This window comes from Stegodyphus dumicola, chromosome 3 (genome assembly GCF_044657685.1).
Source record: "Stegodyphus dumicola isolate Sdum_Otavi_A_Nest chromosome 3, ASM4465768v1".
NCBI lineage: Eukaryota > Metazoa > Arthropoda > Arachnida > Araneae > Eresidae > Stegodyphus > Stegodyphus dumicola.
In genome coordinates this window covers 26,851,958-26,872,664 of record NC_140770.1, presented here as the reverse complement: position 1 = coordinate 26,872,664, position 20,707 = coordinate 26,851,958, and the positions used below count along the sequence as shown (strand labels likewise).

At 30.5% G+C, this 20,707-nt stretch overlaps 1 protein-coding gene across 2 annotated transcripts; it reads left to right on the top strand.

The window, feature by feature from the left end:
- Window positions 1-278: 278 nt before the first annotated feature.
- LOC118191540 (uncharacterized) lies at window positions 279-20,500 on the top strand. 2 transcript variants are annotated; one of them, XM_085812667.1, is made up of 2 exons: window positions 279-404; window positions 18,771-20,500. In XM_085812667.1, exon 2 carries the CDS (start codon window positions 18,788-18,790, stop codon window positions 19,172-19,174), a length of 387 nt encoding a protein of 128 aa, XP_085668793.1. In that variant the 5' UTR covers window positions 279-404; window positions 18,771-18,787; the 3' UTR covers window positions 19,175-20,500. The 2 variants fall into 2 exon arrangements, with proteins under 2 accessions (XP_085668793.1, XP_085668794.1); XM_085812668.1 differs by lacking the exon at window positions 279-404 and adding an exon at window positions 14,747-14,768.
- Window positions 20,501-20,707: the final 207 nt, after the last annotated feature.

The window sequence follows — 20,707 nt, the reverse complement described above, 5'->3', positions numbered from 1 at the left end:
TGCGTAAAGCTTTCACTTCAAAATTATAATCCATTGAATTAGAATGTAGTGATTACTAAGGGCTGGAGTGCAGTGCCTCGTAGAGGAAACTATTTATATTCTATTATGGAAACCACGCTTTGCATCGTACTTTCGCTTTCCCTCATCCAGAAACAAGCACGATTATCGGGTATTAGGGTGGAATTGGAGTTTCCTCCAAGTCGATCGGAAAGTCAATGTCGGAATATTGTATTTATATCCTCAAAGTATGAAATCCTCCGGCATCCTCGATCCGGGAAGGAAAAGATGGTAGGAGTAAGATTTGCATTTCCCTCACACACATATATAAGAGCTCTGTTTTCACTTTCAGGCATCACACAATTCAATCATCACTCCTTTGCTTCGGATATCAGCTTCTGAAGAAGGTAAATAGATATTGGATATATAAATTTATAAATTTCTATTGTTCCGAAGGTTAGTTTTCATTTTGTGGCGGTTAAAATTAGCTTTGGACTCATGCACGTTAAATCTTTTCGTGTTGAAAATTTCGTGTTGCAAATTATTGTTGAAGTTTAACCAGTAACGTCTAGACTTGTGATATTTGATAGGATATTACTTCAATTGTGGCTAATTAGCACAAATTTCTCTGAATGCCTTAGATAATTATTCATTTGGTATGTTGCCTTGTCATGGATTCATATGTTTCGGATTAGTCTTCCGAATAACTTCAGATTGCAAATTCAGCGGCGCTACAATTTAATGTGTTAAGAGTTTGCCATTTATAATACAAACAACTGAAAGTAAAATATTTCATCTATCCATTTAAGACAAATTTATAAATTTTGTAAGCATGTTTAGTGATATGCGAATTAGAAATCTTGACTTAGAACTGTTAAAAAATTCAGAAGGAAATAATTATTTGAAATATTCAGTTTAAATAATCATGTACTTTAAAAATATTATCCTGATATATTTTACTCGCATATTGACTGTAATGTGCATAAAAATGCGATAATATTTACGTTAAGTACTTCAAATTCAATACGATTTCTTAACTTCAAAAAATCAAAATAATTATATCAATACGAATATTTTTATGCTAAAATTTCAAAAAAAAATTCCCTAAGCGTTTCCCGATTTAAAATATTGACATAATCATATTAAAATATCTCTAAAATTAAACTCCAAATGTTATATTTATTAATCTACTTTCGTTTTATCTTAGTTGTAGCGAGTGTTAAGTTACTTGAAGTTGTTACAATTTTGAAATTTGAACTAAATTTTACGAAAGTATAATCGTGGAAACCTTTAATGATTAATAATTTAATATTCATAATTAGTTGTTTTATGCTAAAATACATAAAAGTTTCTGAAGATACTTAAAAAGAGAGATTTCATTAAATATTTTAAATACTTTTAATTGATTCTTTTTTTCAATGCTACTTCTCTGTAAAAGGAAATAACTAAGTTTCGAAAGAATGTAATTACCTATAACCTATATCATAAAATTTATATTCCCTTTTGAAACTTAATCATTAAAAAACTAGAAACTTCTGTGAAATTCTACGGTATCTTCAATCCATTTAAATGAACCCTGTTAAAAAATTAAAATATAGAACATATTCCAGAACTTTTCTTTGAAATACTTTCAGGCCTTCAAAGTTTTGGATTTACATTTTCAATGCTACGCACTACATTTATTGATTACATACTGATCCACATTCTAAAATATACTTTGAACTGATAAAATACTTTGTGAAAATATGAATTAAAAATAACTCGCAGATAATCAAATATATTAATTTTAACTCACAATATTTTAAAGTTTATCGTTTTGAAAACTTAAATTTTCACTTCTGTCGAATGGTATATAAAGTTACAATTTTTCTGGTAGAGAATAACCGATATTTAACGCTGTAATATAGTTGGAATGATTCCTTCTTTCTTTACTTAAAATTTTAAAATACGTAAAAGTACAATTATATGTGACGTTTCTGTGTTTTAAAACGATTTGCTTTATCTTTTGGTTTAGAATTTTTTCTCATAATTTGCAGGTGAGACTTTTACCTAATTTTTACACATTTTTATGTGAAAATAATAATAGAATAAGTCCTATGCTAATAGTTCATTATTTCCGCCATTTATATCCTGAGAATATCAATTTCTTCCGTATAAAATTATACTGCGTGACAAATTAATTTCTTTCGTAATCTTTTGGTATTTGGATTTTTCCTTTTATTTGGAGGCTGCTCATGTCTCTCTCTTTCCAATAAGATCTTAAAAACGCCTTTGTTGTAAAAATTTCTAGATAATTCATATCAGAATCTATTCTCAAAATTAGATGAACTTCTACAGTCTATCATTTTATTTAAATGGGAAAAGCGTGAAATTTATTACTCGTTAAATGCATTACAGTAAAATTATTACAGTACTTGAAGTATTATAGTATTTTCTCCTTTATGGACGCATTTGTTCATTTATAAATATATAACTTATTTTGAAAATTATAATATGTATTTCATTCCAACATATTTAAATTATGGCTTTAAAAAACGGCGCTGTGTCTAAATCAGATTACAAATTTGCATCTAATTAGCTGTACCTCTATGTACATCAGATATTTCAACTGTAATTAGATTTTAATGAATACTGAATTTTTTTTTTTTTTTTTTTTTAAGGTCTAGAAATCAAATCAAATCCAGAGAATCTAATGTCAACCATTCTAATCCGCAAAAAAATTGAAAACAAGTTTTCTTTTTACTCTTGTTATTGTTGTGTCGTTGCCAATCTCACTTATCTGATAATGATCATCTCAAGCCCATGACATTCATTGTGGCAAGGAGTCAAATGGGTTTCTCCTTGGCAAGAGCTTTGAGCAATATATAGGTGACAGTATATCAATTCCGACTCCAATTTTGAGAGCGTGTATCCCGGAGGAACAAGTCCTATGTTCTCCTGCCTCTCTTTTCCTACCATCGATCTCTCGAGAGATTTTCAGCTCACCACATATTTAGAGTGACCCCATGCCGCAAAGATACTATACATTTACAAACATCCATGCCTTCTCCGGAATTTGAAAATGGACCCTTCCTGTACGGGTGTCAGAGTCACTCTTATTATATATTTAAGGCCATTGCCTTTCATAAAATCTATGGTTCAGCAATAATTTTTGCAATAAGTATTAAATGATATTTAAATAAAGCTGAGAAATCAAATCTAATTCAGAGAATTTAATATCAACCATTCTAATCAAAAAACGCAAATCAAAAGCAAATTTTGTTTCGCTCTTGTTATTTATCGTTTAATTAAATTCATTGCGTATCTACAATTTATTGAGTGGCTACTCAGCAAAACCAGACAATTATTTAATCAGTTTGAAAGAATTTTATTTTGAGAGTTTGAACAACGATTTGCATACTTACTCGATAGCAAATTAATAACGAAGCAAATTTTTATATTATTAACGAACACTCATTCATGTACCATAAAACCAATAAATTTCTTTTAGAAAAACTCATAAAAATCTTAGTTTTATATAATTTTAGTAATAATAAATGGTTAGAGATAGGAAATTAATATATAATTATAAGAAAGACACTTTAAAATTTTTGTATTCCTATTGATTTAACAGTTAAGGAAGGTAGGCTTTCAAGACTCCCGATTTGAATTCGAAATCTTAGCAAAGGAGAAATGTTTTCGAAATTTCTCCTGAAATTTGTGACTACATGTTAGTCTTCTGAATATATTTTAAGTGACAAGATAGAAAAATGACCATTTGCAGAAGCAAGACAATGTGTCTAAAGCAGATGGATGGTTATCTTCAGAAAATGCCTAATACGTTCTTAGTTCTTCTGTTAAAGTATTTTGAACATCTAATAAATGTGAAGTAACTTGTAGAGACATTAGGTTATTTTTAAAGCAGGAAAAATGAGAAATTCCCTCGCCAGGACTCGAACCACGGACCTCTCGAACACGCGTCGAGTGTGTTGACCACTAAACCACGAAGGCATGTTAAGAAGGCGGGAGAAATACCTTATTTACTCCCCCCCTTTTTGAAGGGCGACTGAGGATTAGGGGACCCAATCGCCAAATCCTGGTGGTGGAGGATCATCATCTACCGCCTTTTTTAGTTCGGGCGCCACTGTAGAAACATTAAGTTATTTTTAAAGCAGGAAAGATGAAAAATGAGCAATACCCTCTGGACTCGAGGCACGGACCTCTCAATTAGGCGTCGAGCGTGCTGACCACTACTCCAAGAAGGCATGCTAAGAAGGCGGGAGAAATTCTTTGTAGAGACATTAGGATTTTTTGGAAGCCAGAGAGATGAAAAATTAACAACCGCCTTCGCCGGGAATCGAATCACGGACCTCTGGAATACCGGCCCAGCGTGCTACCGCTACACCACGAAGGCACGCTAGGGAAGTGGGAGAAATACCTTATATACTCCCCTTTTTAAAGGGCGACTTGGGTTTTAGGGGAACTAGTCGCCAAATCCTGGGGGCGGAAAATCATCATCCACAACCCTTTTATTTCGGGCGCCACTTGTAGTGTCATAAGGAGTTTTTGGAAGCCAGAGAGATGAAAAATTAACAACCGCCTTCGCCGGGAATCGAACCACGGACCTCTAGAATACCGGCCCAATGTGCTACCATTACACCACGAAGGTACGCTAGGGAAGTGGGAGAAATATCTTATAACCTTATAAACGAACTGCTGATATTTTACCTTTTAACGGTCCAACATCACGCAATTGTGGAAATGATGCGTACATTGGAGCTTAACAATTTAATATGATTTTTTTGCCACATTTTGGTGAAGCCATAAAATGCGAAGACGACAAGCTGCGCGTGAAACCTTTTACTATGTTCCGCGGATGGATTAACAAAATTTATGATTATTGGCAAAATTTCCTAATCTGCGTATAGTTTTATACTTCTAATCATGTTAGGATTACCTTCTTTCAAAGATTAATTAAGATTAATTCCACAAAATTAAGCAAGTGTATTTGAACTTGAAGTAAATAACAAGAAAGCTTGAAATAACAAGAGTTTATTATTTCAGAATAGTTGCTAAATATAGCATGCCATACCACTCGCAGCTTCCATATATCAAATTCAATTAGTCTTGATGGTAGCGAGCACAAATCGGCTGTTATGGCATAATATACGAGTACTAAGAATCGAAGTACCTATAAGTGGACTAAAATATCGAATTTTTTTATACTTTTATTTTGAATACAATATGAGTTAATTACAAATATTTTAAGTAATCTTCATGTACAAGTTCGCTCTGTAATTACAGTTATGAGTAAAAAAGCTTCTAAACATTTGCTGTTAAAAGAGCCAGATGGTTTGCTTAGAATTGCATTTTATTGAACGATGCTTGAAGGTTTTATTTGAATTTTCGCCTTCTGAAAATGTTGTGCAATAATATATTTAATTTAATTTTTTTATCACAGAAGGCGAAGGAAAATTATTAACGTTTTATATTTTATTCAAATAACTTGAAAATTTGTCAAAAAACATGAAATTTCCGACACAAAATAAAAATTTTCAATCCTCGTATTTAATGTCGGAGATTATACATTTAATGATTCTAAGTATACTCTTATACAAGCATGCAGTTACGAATGACAAAAGGAATACTGATTAGCATAAAAGGACAAAAGGAATACTATACCTGTAAAAAATGATCAGTTATTTTGACATAAAGAACATTATGACCTATACTTGGTTTGAAATCTTACAATCCACACTTTTCATTCTCTCAGTTAAAATTATATGATAATAAAAATTATATAAATTAAATAAATTATGTAATTATATTAACATATAATAATAATATTATATAGTTATAATAGTAGTATAATTATTAAAATTATATAAATTAAATAAATAACATTAAGTGATAATTATTTAATTATTATTTCTGGATTATTTAATTAATTCCGTCACATACTGGAAGATTTTAATAAAGTATAATCTTACTTTTGAAATTTCTAAAAGCTTGTTTATAATATATATCAGTATACATATATATATTTGGAATTTTACGTATTTTCGCTTCTGAAATGTGATGATTTTTGTAATAGATAATGATCTCATAATTGTACGAAATATTAAAATAAAATAAACTGCAGTGTATGTCCACTGCTTAGTAAAACGTATTAACATGTTATGTATACAATACAGTTGAAATATAAAACTATGCATACCTAAAACTTTTAGCTCATAAATATATTTTATTATTGTTTTTAAGATTAAGGAATTAAAGTGCATTTTCAGGATTTGCAAAGGTTTCTTGAAACTATAATCTTCCCACATATATGCATGATTTTTGTGAAAGTTTCGAAGTTTCAAGAAATTCTATCAACTAGTGTAAAAGTCAATACACATCTTATATATCTATCATTATTATATTTCCCGTTAAGTACAACGTTGTTGTACAGTCAACTTAAGCTTTCAGTCTTAAGTACAATGTTGGTGTGGCTGTTGTTGGGTCCACCAGCGGCCGAGCGGTAAAGTCGCTGAACACTGGTAGTTCGGTCCGAGGTTCGAATCCCGCGAACGGGCTGGATGCATGGGTGTTTTCGTGGTTTTCCCCATGTGTAACGTGTATACGAGCCAGTTTCCCTTAGAATGTCCTCCACGAAAGCATCCCTCCCCTTAGGCAGATAGCCCTAGTGTGCTTTGATATAATTAAATACACACCTGTTGTTGTTGTCTTGTAAATGAATTTCAGGAAAGAATGACTGCCAAAGCCTCAAAGAGTTCATCTTCTACTTCTACCCCAGTTTTGAGGGAGAACTTGCCGGGGGTGGTCCGACGATTCCCCCAACAACACGAGAGGACTTTCCGCTCTTAATATATTTAGAGTGCCCCGCTATACCACGTTGGGGACCTAAGTACAATACCACTATAATATAAGTAATTATTATGTTACTCGTCTAAAAGGTTCAGATATAATCCTTTATTTTTATATTACATAATAGTGAGTTTGAAGATTAAAAAACAAAAAAAAAACATAATTTTTCAAGAAATTATGTTTTAATTTTGATAATACATCATTTTTCTAATTAGAAGAAAATTTAAGCTAAAAATAGATTTGTTTATGTATATTCCTGTGCAGTACATGCTACATTTTCTTGTCTATTTTTTAAAATTTTATTTAAAACATTTTAATACCTGGAGAATAAAGTAAAAAGAACAAGTACAGTCAGTATCAATGGTACTGAAATTGCGCGCAATGTCTCACGATCATGCACATGTTAATTTTAAATTGCATTTTTGGCATATTTTAATTCATTAAATGTATCTTTTAAAAATTAATTGTATCTTGTATCGTATTTTAAAGTTTTCGCTGCAGATTTCGTATTAAAAAAATTGCAATGAGAAATATGAGTAATATAATATGCTGTATAAAATGATAAATGAGGTGAAAATTCATTTAAAATTAAATTAATTAAACACTGAAACGCATTCCTATATTTTAAAATAATTACAACAATTCTTAGAAGACTATTAATTAAGTTACACTTTTATGAACAAAATTATGAAATGTAAACAGTTATGTAAAAATAATTACGAATTCACAAAAATTTATGCAGACGCATGATCTGAAATATCTAAGCAATAATTTATTAGATCTTAAGAAAATGTCCTAAGCAACACAAAAATTATCCCAAGGAGATTCTGTCAATTATTTAAACCCAATTATATAGCCAGTATTAGTTATTTTCCCCTTTTGAATCTAAATACCCTTTATGAATACACGCGTGCTTTCGTTGAAAGATATTTTAAGCATTTGTAGCAATCACGCGAAAGTTGACGTTTTAGACACGGAAAAAGAATGTTTTCTCACGGCCTGATAAGTAGATCGTAAATAAGGCGATTATCGGTTTCGGTATCCCGTCCCACTTTATGGATCCTCCTGGATAAGCAATATTGAATTTGAAACCATGAATCACTTTCCTCTAGCAGCTCATTTTCAATTTCTCAGTTCATTAGCATGAAACACCCATCGCTTTCTTAAAAATTTTTATTTTAACTTTTCTTGTTCTTTTCTTCACTTTTGTACGTGAAATGCAAACAATATTCGAAGAAATTAAAAAGATGTATAGAAAGCATTTTATTTTGTTCGTCAGAAATAAAGAGGCATTCAATCTTTTCAATTTTTTAAATTAGAACATCAGATTTGTGAGGAACTTATTTATCTTGTTTTTCCTTTTATATTTTGCGGAAAAACATGGTAATACTTTTAACTGCGTAATAGATATACAGTGGAGTTTATTTTATTGTAACATATAGTACAATTATGAGATAATTGTCCATCACAAAAATCATCAGATTTCAGACAAAATAAGAGAAAATGCGCACCTTTTCAAATATATATAAATATATACATAACAAATGTTGTATGATCTTAAATTCACTTAGTGCGAAATCGAGTTATTCTCTCTTTCACGCTTTTCACTCAAATTCACTATTTTAAGATAAGTCTACTCAAATTAATCTTAGGAGATAATATAATCAATATTTTAGTAAATAAATATATACATATATATATGTAATAATAAAATTCCATAGTCAAGAATACACTTAAAATTCTAACTGTATGTTCTTTTCATTTTTTAATGGCGACGGTCTCTTATTTGAAAATACGTGGAATTAAATCCACAGCCCCGTAGTCAAGTTGTTTTTCCCGCCTTTTCTACACGTACAGTTATAGAATGTTCTGGAAATATTTAAAGCGAACTGGATTGGCTGACGTCATTTCTTGGAAGCTCCACCTTTCCATAGGCTATAAAAGGAATCGCAAAGGAATATCGGGGTTTTCTCTTTAATGTAACGATGCAGTAAACTTCATACAAAAAGTTATTAGTAATTCTTTTTTATTTACTCCGGACAAAAGCTGGTACATCACATATTATAAACTTCAAAAGTAAGATTATGCTTTATTAATGTCACGCAGTATGTGTTGAAAGTAAATAATAATCGAGAAATAATAATTAAATAATTAAGTCAAAATTTGCTTGTTAACAGTTTAACATGTAAATCATATACCAAACTTGAAACAAAAACAACAAACAAACAAAAAATCTAAAAGATTTCAGATTTTATTATATATTATGCCCAAAGGGGCTAATTTTTCATTTACCATTTACACACACATTTTGAAAACCGTTTAGAGCCATTTCGGTTAACGCCGTTTTACTAAAAATATTTAAAAATAGCATATCTTTAGAATTTTCGAGAGGCAGTCCGATAGATTAAAATGTTTTATCCCGTACAGTGTTGCCATTGCTCGCTTTGAAACTGCTGCGTTTGTTAATAAAAAATTAGTTAAAGTTTTACAAATATGAAAGATAAAAAAGAAAATTCAAAATTCAAAATTTGAGAGTCCAGATGCACATGTTCGGGTGGAAAATTGCGTTACTCAAAATTTGATGGCTCTAGCTACTGTTGTTCCTTTCACATTTGGAGAAATATACACACATTTAAGCAGATTATTCATTTTTAAATTTCTTTAAGTATAATACAGGGTGATAATATTTAGTGGCAACAGTTTAAAAAGCGATTCAACGCTTTTAGTGATGTGACGCAAAATGCCGTTTCGAGACTAATAGCCCTTCTGTTGTAATTCCCGTTTGGGTTAATAATAATAATAATAATATAATAAATAATAATAATATAATATAATAAAATAATAATAATATAATAAAATAAACAGAAATAAAAGAAGAAAAAAAATTGAAAATTCTTTCTCTTGGTCTTTTCAAGGAGCAGCCGTAAATTTTTCAGCAGGGCCACTTTTCTGAATTGGAGGATTATAAATTCATGAAATAAATAGAGCCCACCAGCGCCCTGGCGGTAACGTCGCTGAACACTGGTAGTTCGATCCGAGGTTCGATTCCCCCGCGAACGGGTTGGCTGGATGGGTGTTTTCGTGGTTTTCCCCATGTGTAACGTGTATACGAGCCAGTTTCCCTTAAAACGTCATCCACGAAGGCATCCTTCCTTTAAGGCAGATAGTCCTCGAGTGCTTTGCCGTAATCTAATAAACCAAACCAAACCAAACCATGAAATAAATAAAAATTCATGTCAAATAAAAGACAAATTAAATTAACTAAAAAGTGCAAGACCATTGAAAATTTTTATATCCGCGCCAAAAAAAAAAAAAAAAAAAATCAATAAAAAAATGCAAATTATAAATTTAAAAAAAACTTAGACTTTTTAATAAATCTTCAAGATGATATAATCTGCTCCGATATGACCCAAAACGAAACATACTGTATAAAATTTAAACAATAATATATATATTGAAAAAATATTCAGTATTCAGTATTGGAAATATTAAAAAAATTAATCCTGATTTTAAATAATTAACTCCAAATCTCATGATAATAACTAATCCGGAATCTTCATTTATGCATCTGGAATTATCATTCTTTTGATATAATCTGGAATATTCATTTATGTATTTGGAATTATCTTTCTTCGGAAATAATTCGGAATCTTCAAGTCATTCAGCTGTTAACATGCATCAAATTCACTTAATCTTGAATTTAAACTCTATACATAAAACATACTTATTTGGCTGTGCTACCCATGTAGGAAGACACAGATAATCTAACATATAGCGAATTATTATTCTTGAACAAAGCTCAGAAGGCGGATGACCTAGCAAAAGGAGTATATGTAATTAGTACGGGGAAAGATTCTCTAGGAGCGATTAAAAAACGTATTTAGTTCATGAAACCGGATTTATTCTTAAAATGGATTACATTTTGTAGATAATAGCAATTTATTTTAGTTCTATAATTATTTGAACAGAAGTCATGCGTTAATAAAAAATAAAACTGTAGAAAAATGAAACCAAAAAATTAATCATTACATAAACGGAATTGCATTTGCCGATATTTGCTTTCTGTTTTGTTCCTGTAAAATAGCTTAAAATTGTGTTACTATAATTTAATGTGCAGTTACTTGTTTATTTCTTTCTGGTAAAAAATAAAATTATGCTTTTAAATGGTGAACAACATTATAACAATTAAATAACATTACTTCGTTTTAAAATGCTCTATTCCTTGTTATTTACTACCTTTAATACCATGAGTATAAGATAGTTTCACATTCTGCACGCACATTTTGTCTAAAACACTTTTTTAACATTATCCCTTAGCTGTAGGATACATTAGAATTTAGAGTTGCAATTTAGAAATACATTACAATTCACAGTTATAATTAAATTTAACATCCGTCTTAAATTCCCATGATTTCAACACCCTTTCCCTCCAATTTCTGATTTTGTGAGTACTTACTTAACTGAGCTATTAATAAAACTCAGTATTATGCTGCCATTTTTTATTACTTCCTTGCACGAAGTAAAGAAAGTATTGAAATCGCAAAAAATTTCGGAAATCATATTTCAACGCAAATATCTATTTTGACCACTCTTGAATCAATTTAGACAATTGTTTTTGCTTGGCATATGCACGTACTGACAAAATAAAAGAATCGTTTTTTGCAAAAGAGATACTAAAGTAGATTAAGAAGGCACTTTTTTTACGTGATATCTGTACATACGTACGTATGTATCTATCAAGTGCAACTCAAAAACAAATAGTCAAAGAAAGTGGAAAATGGGATTGCTATAACATCTAGTAGCGTACCACCTTGTTCGTAGACAAAAGTGGTTTGTCTTTGTATCAAACCACTATTACAACTTGAAAAAGAACGTTTTACAATTAATACTGTATACATTGTATTACAATTAATGCAGTACATCTCTGCATTCAGGCATTACAAAAAATTGCAAATTTACATTCTGGAGATCCGTTATTTAATATAAATGCAAAAATATCCCGTCTTTGATGAAACATATTTATATATTTTTAAAGAACATTAAAATTTTACATATGTGCAGTGATTTAAAAATTACTGTGTAACATATACAATAGTAATTTGAGTGACGTTTAATAAATCTTCAAAATCCTTGCTAATTCTGATGCATTTTATTAGATATTCTGAAGTTAGATCATCAATTTTTTTACTTATGTGAAAACATTATCTTGAATTATTATTACTTGTTTTCAGTTAACATACCTTTATACAGAATTTTTGATTGTTTGCTCTATCATTTAAACGTATATCTTGAAATTAATTTGCTAAAAATAAATTCGTGCCTTTTATACTGACAAGCGGTTTTTGACAATATTAAGTTTTTATATGCAAATGTGAAAGTCCATCGTACTTTTTATCATACGCTAAACAAATCCTCACCACAAATAAACTTTTTATTAGAGTAATTTTGAAAACGTATTGGTAAAAATTTTAAGCATCACTTTTTTAATACAAGTGCCCTACTTAGATAATTCTTCAAATATAAATTTAAAACTTGCTAAAAGTTAAACATTCTCTATTCATTGAGACTGTGTTTTAAATAAACAAAAATATTTTCACTTTGTTTTTTCCCCTTAAATGTGTGTATATTTTAGAATCAAATGATAAACAGATATCTAAAACGGGCAATTTTTCTATTAAGAGGGAAATAAACATTATTCTTGCAATTCTAAACAGTTTTTCAATTGCTTTTACTAACTGCAGAAAAAAATTAAACATTATTTACTTAAAAAATTTCTTTTATCTTCTGGTAAGACGGAAAAAGTAACGAATTCTATTCATAGTCACAAATGAATTGGTATTTCACCAATTTAACCCACCACTTATAATATAAAAAAAAAGTTGCTTTTCCATCATGTCGAGAAAAAAAAAAGAGGATTAACATACAAAAAACAAAAACCTTCCCTTTCTCCCTTTCCGCATCGCAGAACACGAGTGGTCATTTTAAAAACAACTGAATACAGGAATTTTTATTGAAGGAAACGAATGATAATTTTAGAAGCAGGGGAAACATTTCCAGCTCTATAAATGTCAGATGCGGATGTATTAAACCCGTAAAAGCTTTGTTTCCTAATGTTTAATGATACTGAAAGAACAAAAATGAAAATTAATGAGTTTATGAAGACTGAACATTTTTGAAGCATTGACCTCTTAACAGATAATATTATTAAAACACTACTTACCTTGGGGGTAAATGCGTTTGGCTTCTTCGAAAATGCTATGTGCTTCATAGAAGGTGTTCATAAAGCCCCCTGAACAACTTTTCCTTGTTATTGTGGGCACACTCTATAAAATGTAGTACTGTATATTTTTATGGTGTTATTACACGTAGATGAAAAACTTTCTCTAATAGTTTATTTCCGTTTGATTTACACATAATGTAAGGATTTGGGAATCCGAAAATCCTGAAGACGAGAGGGAGTTAAAGGAAGACAGCTCAAAAGTGAATATGTGGTGTGGAATTTGGCATGGCAAGAGTTTTGAACCATTTTTCATCGATGAACAAACTATAGTAGGAGTTTATCTCGATGTATTGATTAATTACATTTGCACAGAGTTGGAGGATTGTCAACCAGAGGTTATTTTTTGTCCATCTCGAGGTTGTGAAACTTGTGGCTCTAGTAACCAAAACTTTGAACCTTGTCTATGAAAGTGTGACCAGTATAAGTTATTTCATTTTAAACACGTTAACGTTGCTCAGGGACTTTGTGTACCTGATTTATCATCCACGTATTTTTGCACTCTTAGATTGTCCAAACGAATTGTCCAAACGTCGACCAACAGCAATCCTTGGACTTCGGAAAGCTGTTCAAGAGGAATGGGATAAAATAACCTCTTTCAATACTAAAAAAGGCTTTATTGTCTTGGAAATTACGGTTAGCAAAGTAGTGAAGAGTAAAGGGTATGAAATGGAACGTATAAAAACACAAAAGTTTAGATGAAATATTTCTATAAATACAATGAAAATCGTCTAAAATATGTGCGAACAGCCTTTATAGGATTGATCGTGTAAACATGAGTTTTGATTTGTCTTATACAAGAAAGTCTTATACATATAGAATACAGTAGAAATTTCTGTGAATTCCAGATATCAGTAGATACAAACTTTCCCTTTCTGATAGCTCGTGTTAAACATTTGTATACAGCTAAGCAAAACACCACGTTACTTAAATATATACATTTTACACAGCTACATTTGTAATCCGTTTCAGAATTACATATCATTGCATAAGGTATTTCTCCCGCCTTCGTGGTGTGGTGGTCTGCGCGCTGGGCGCGTATTCCAGAGGTTCGGGGTTCGATTCCAGGCTAAGACATTGCTCATTTACCAAGTCTCCCGCTTCTAAACAGTACCTACTGTCTCTACAATTGAATGGAATAAGATCCACAGTTTTTGAGAAAAACTGAAACTAGCAATCCTGCTGATAACAGAACTGAATATGATATAATACATTAGAAAGATATAAAACACCCAGTGCTTCTGCTGCATAGTGAATAGGAATGTACTTTTTTAAGCCTTTGACTGGTGAACCTAGAAAAGAAAGAAGGAAAAGTAAAACAGAGCCTGCAGCAGTATTTATCAGTTAGATAATAAGATAAGTAATATCATATTATTAGATATCAGGTATCAGTAACTAAATTTGATAGCAAATTTTAGGGTACAACTTAATTCCTACCAGGAATATAGATTTCATAGCAGGAATTCGTTCTGTGTTAGGTTTTAGTCGATGCGTGGGAATAGGATATATGCTGTGCCAAAAGTCAATGGACCGCAGCGAACTCAATCTGTTATCCGGCATTCACCCATGGATGACATTTTCCTTGTTTTCTCTTTACCCCTTCTCCTACATCAGTCTTTAGAAATCTAACTTCATAAAATTAAATGAGGTAATATTTTAGAGTTCTAATTTCATTTCATGTTACATCTGTAAGCCTTTTGTTGTTAAGTGTAATACGGAGAGTTGCGTTCAGAAGCAAAATATTTAGCTCTTAAAAACAACAATGCTGTCCGAAGAAAAACAACTTACTGCTGCTATTTATTCACACCTTGATTTTCTCACATTTTTGTCACTTATATAAAAAACGCATGTACAGTTCAAATCAGTAAAGATATTTCATCCAAATTTAATTTCATATATTAATATAAAACTAGAAATTAAAACTTATATTATTCCATTTAATAGCTGCTGCTCAAAGGATGTGTAACGTAATTTGTTTTCTTGTTACACCAACAATTGCTTTTTATACGATTTATTTACCCCTTCATTTACTTAATTTGCTTAAGTTCATTTATCATTGTTTTCTTTGGATCACTATCATAACTCATTGCATGTTACGGCACGAAAACTTTATCAGGTAAAATATGTTGTTTAAAGGCAAATATCAACAGATTTCGACTCATTGTAAAGCACTAGTTATACTGCAGATAACAAAATTAAAAATGACTCACCTTATAGGTCACTCTTACTTGCTCTCGCAACTATGTTACATGTTCGAAACCCTTTTAATACACATTATTTGAATATTAATAACCAGACAAATATGAATTGTTAACTGGAAATGAATGCAAAAATATTTGGCCCCTACTGTAAAAGAAAATTTTAAACTATATTATAATAACGCAAGTTATGTTTTAAAAATAGATGTTAAAGCTTATGATGATGTAACAGGAAATGTTTGCTATATTTAGTAAACGATATTAATTATTTCTATAATTTATTCTTAAAATCTAGCAGTAAAACACGTTCGTATTTTCTAAAAAAGTAAAATCTTTCTGACTAAATTTAAATCAGTATTTACTTGTCATTATACAAATCTCGTAAAGATATGTTTCCCAGCTAACCAAGAACTAGATGAAACATTTCATTTCGCATTCGCAAATGCGGTTTCAAAATACATTTTAGCATCAGCATTATTTTTTTTTTTTTTTTTTTTTTTTTTTGCGTAATTATAGGCTTATTTTTAAAAATAAGCCTATAAAATTCTGAAACGAAAATTTAAATAGAGTATGAATAGCATTGCTTGGAATTCTTTCTTTTCAAAAGGTTGAGTTCTTCTGTTAATTTGTTCAAATACTTTAAGAGAAAGAGAAGTAACTTCCAAAAATAAGCAATATCAAGAAATTTTAGTTTACAAAGGCGTCTTTTTACATGTGAAATATATTAATATTAATTAAACTCACTGCTAACCATTTTCTTAACTATTAGAAAATATTCAAATGTGTTTACTGATGTGTTTACTGGCCGATAGTCAAATGGCGCCAAAGTGGAATGAAAAGTTTAATTTTTTAAAAGAAAATATATCTTTAATAAATTCAACTACTCCTATTATATACAAATCAGATTGTATACGTATAATAATGAAATATCCTTACCTAAACATCTAATAATGACACGATAACATATTTTAATTGAACACAAGTATTAAAACAGTTGAAAGACCAAATTCTATGGACAACCACTCGAAAGCGTGTTGCAAAAGCAGAGCAACGATTAGATAAAAATTATTTACAACAGGGGCGAAAGTAAACATGATGAATACTGTAAAATGTTTCATAATAAATTTTAACTGTTTTAAAGTAATGAGCATTTATTTTAAAATTTCTAAATTCGATAAAACATATATTAAATATGTCCTCTTTTGTTCATATAGTTTTTTAAATACTGAAGAAAACAATTTAGGAATAGAATTCGTTTATCATACCCTAATAGCATCCTTTAATTTATTAATGGACAAGTTCTTGGTCTCATATTCATAATATATGTAATGATGTGTGCATCAATAGAAGTATTAAGATATAATAAATGCCGCTTTGAAGATTCTTCTCGAAACATTAATTATTATACGATATTTTAGCGATTACTTTTCGCCACCTTAGCCGTTATTCTGCATTTTAACGTCTCTCAGCCTAAAATATAAATAATTATGCTTAAATTAATGTTTATACTCATGACATGTAACCTTCTAGCGTTACGGACACGGACGGCAAATTCCGAATGGAAGGGCGACTTTCATCTTCCTTAAATATGAAAGCGGTCACTAAATGGAAGGCAGAGCAGACAAAAAATATTTAATATCCTCTTACGTAGATGGCCATTCTAATTATATGATTTCAATGAAAGATATCATAGCATTTATAACACACACACACAAGTATGGAAAAATATATTGTGTATCATTTAAAATTTGTTTGCCATTACACGCACAATATGTAAATTTTGAAAATAAATAAATCATATTTTACCCAAATTGACAAATGAATTTTGAAAACCAGGTTACGTAAATTTCGCCTTGCTCCCCTGATAATATATTTTCGAACTGTAACGAAAGTTATCTTACGAATATTTTGAAATTCATGTCTGCAAAATATCGCAGCCATTTTTCTTTAAAGATTTTATGTCGTGGCAGATTTGCTTTCTAATCTCACCTGTTTAAAAAATTCCAAGACTATTTAAGGGCGAAAAATGCACATTCTTTTGAATAACAAGAAAGGAACCTGGAAAAAGAAGCGTCGCCAAAAGACCGAATCGAGGTCCCCTTAATCCTCTGCAAATGTTTTCCCCAAACAGTAATTCTTTCAAATCCTAAGGACCTTCCCTTTTCTCATTACATGATTTGTCAGAAAAAATTCGGATGCGCTAATACGTGCTACATTATTATACTACTTGTGTTATTTTTACATTTCCAAAAAAATACAAATAAAAAAGCAGAAGTAAATAATGAACACAGTTAAATATATATTTATTTCGTCCTGAAAAACAAAACTTTACTGATGGTTTCGTTATTAATTTTACATAACATATTGTCAGAAATATTTTTATCATTTTAAATTTTGCCATTTTTGCAGAAAATCATGCATTTAGATAATACAAGCTACATAAAAAGTACAATACGGTACCTAAATTCTAATTTAAAACAGGTTTCGAATATTAGACACTGCATAATACGGTACAGCAAATAAGTACTGTAATAATTAGTACTTTGAAACAGAGTAAAATAATTAAGAATTCAAGCGATAATTAAAAAATAACACAGCCCTGGACTTGTTTCTTAAATAAGTCATATGTCACAAAGTGCTTGTTTTAAAATTAAGGCCCTATGCATAAAAAAAGGACATAAAGCCTGCTATAAAATATCGTATGCACATGAAAGGTGGTAGGCAAGCAGTTTGCAAGTTTGTTGGATTATCGATAAGGTTTCGAAGAATATCCGGCTAAAAAATGCCTTCGTGGAGGATATTCTATGGTAAACTGGCTCATATTCACGTTACGCATGGGGTAAATCACGAAAGCATTCCATGCAGTCAGTGCGTTCGCTGGGATTCGAACCCAGGTCAAAATACCAATTTTCAGTGACTTTACCACTGATCTATTGGTGAGAGGGAGGCAAGTAAGAACTTGCTCAACGACATTACTTTGATGTTTGATGCCATAACTTTATTTTGGATCCATCGATTTAAAATTCCAGCAAATCAATTAATTTCTTTGTTACTGTTTAAAACGTTATAGAAATCTTTCCTGAAAAATGTATTATGAAAAGTAATTTGCTCATCACAAGATCTCGTCGAATAATGTCAACAAAAGTTACTAAGTAAAGTAATTTTTATATAGTTATATTTAAAGAAACACGATAATGGTCATAAGCAAAGAATTATAGTAATCAACTGAAAGAAGGAGCATAAAAGAACATAATATTGTGATCAGTTTATGATATCATAGACTGCAGTTTTACATGTTCTTTCAGAGAGTTATTTTTGTCTTAAAAGTTTTCAGTCACTCAGAGCATAATATAAATTGTTAATAAAACTTATTTTGTTCTTCATAAAACGTCATTAAGAGATATATAAGATAAAGTTCTCTTACTATGTATTTATTGTTTTCGTTCTTTTAGTGCTCTTCCTTTTCATCATGTTCTCAACCAAGTACAGTGCTATCTTCCTGGCTGTGGTTCTCTTCTCTTGTCAAGTTCTATTGCCGATTGTCGAATGTGGTCATCATGGAGGTAATAATGACCAAGGTATAGCAGTTCTGCTGGCTGCAGGTTTACTCGCCAAGCTGCTTAGACACCACCACAAGCACGAAGAGCACCACATCCACATTCCTGTTCCCGTACATCATGGGCACCACGAGCACCATGAACATCATGGACATCATGGATCGGGTACCACTAGATACATTATCCACCATCCTGCACCATTCCAACACTTATACGGAGCTTCTTCTCAACCTGTTATGAGGCGTGTCGTTTATCCAGCTATCGAGGGATATCCCAGAAGCCATATTATGCCATTTTAAGTAGAGTATTGAATTTAAGCTAAAAGCCTAATAGCAGTTCTGATCTGTGATCTGGTTAAACACTCATGACTGATTTTATTAGAAGAAAAATATTAATTTTAATTACTCTAACTGCCTGCATACAAAATGAAGTTACTCAAATTTCGTTTCAGAATACTTCGTATGCTAATGCATTAGTATATTTTATGAGTACGAAAGAACATTAATTTAAAGCTGTTATTCATTGGTTTTTAATGAAGTTATTTTGTCAGAAAATAATAATTTAACACTCCCCTTGATAAACGTACCTTTCTCATAACGTTTTCTTTTTCTACATATATTTCATTTTCTCCTTTTCCACGAGAACAGTTTATATCGGTGTTACTTATAGCTATTAATTTCGTCGTTGTGCTCATAAACAAATGTAATTTTTTTTTCTTACTTGTAAAACAAATTTTATTCTTAATTTTTAAAGTAAAACATTTTTAAACGCCAGCAGTTAAATTAATTAGCTGAAGCAAAACTCCCTTTCTAATCAAACAGGAGAAATGTGCCAATTATGAAAGCTCAGTGGTGTATTTTTGCACAAAACATTCGCCATAATTCTCTTTTTTTTTCAATATAACCTAACTTAAATTACAACGCATATAAATTTTACTTAAAGAATATTATATTTGTTCATGTTGAAGAATGTTCCCACAATAATATATATATATACTTAATTCAAAATGTTTAAATTTCAAGGATAAATGAACAAATCTCAAGATGAAAGTCACAGATTTCAAGGACAAGTGAACAAATCTCAAGGTCAAAGTCATAGAGTTCAAGGTCAAATGAAAAATTTTTCAAGGCCTAAGTTTTTAGCTATTTCAAAATAACTTTGCCGAAAATTTACCTTCTTTATTTCTAGGCTATATGTGCTTTTCCCGTACGTTGCATAATCACAAAAACTGTCCTTTACTTAAAATATCTTTCCAATAGAATAGATCATTTAGATTTTATTCTTCGTTGATGTACGTTAGATTGCCATAACGAAAACAAAAACCCTTCGTCAAATAGGAATATCCATTTCTCCTTTCAAACAGCAACGCATATTCAAAAAAAGAAACTATCTGCATACCAGTTTGAGCTTTTATGTTTTACATATATAGAATAATGTCATATTTATCAGATTACAGATTTGAAATACCTAGTCAATAAGATTTACAATAACAGCCAATAAGATGTTTAAATGCAAATGATTATGTGATTTTTATAACGTAGATGATAAATGTGACAATGAAATATGAAATGTATATATATTAGATTGTACATAAGTAGAAATAAATCATATATTTTGAATGTGAACATGTTCATGATCTTTTATTGTTGTCTTCATTTTTAAATTTGCTCATTACTGAGCTAGTTCAAGAGATCGAAATAGTATTAAAAATTCCAAGCAATTTGTAACTCTGCAAAATATCATTACAAAATCATTCTAACAAAGGCAGCCATGATTTAAGATTGCAAGTAATCATAAAAAAGTCTGATTCAGGCTTGCACCGAACTGGCGTT

Bases quoted from the DNA above. Each gene is read 5' to 3' on its own strand.
- LOC118191540 (XM_085812667.1), top strand. From the start codon at position 18,788: ATGTTCTCAACCAAGTACAGTGCTATCTTCCTGGCTGTGGTTCTCTTC.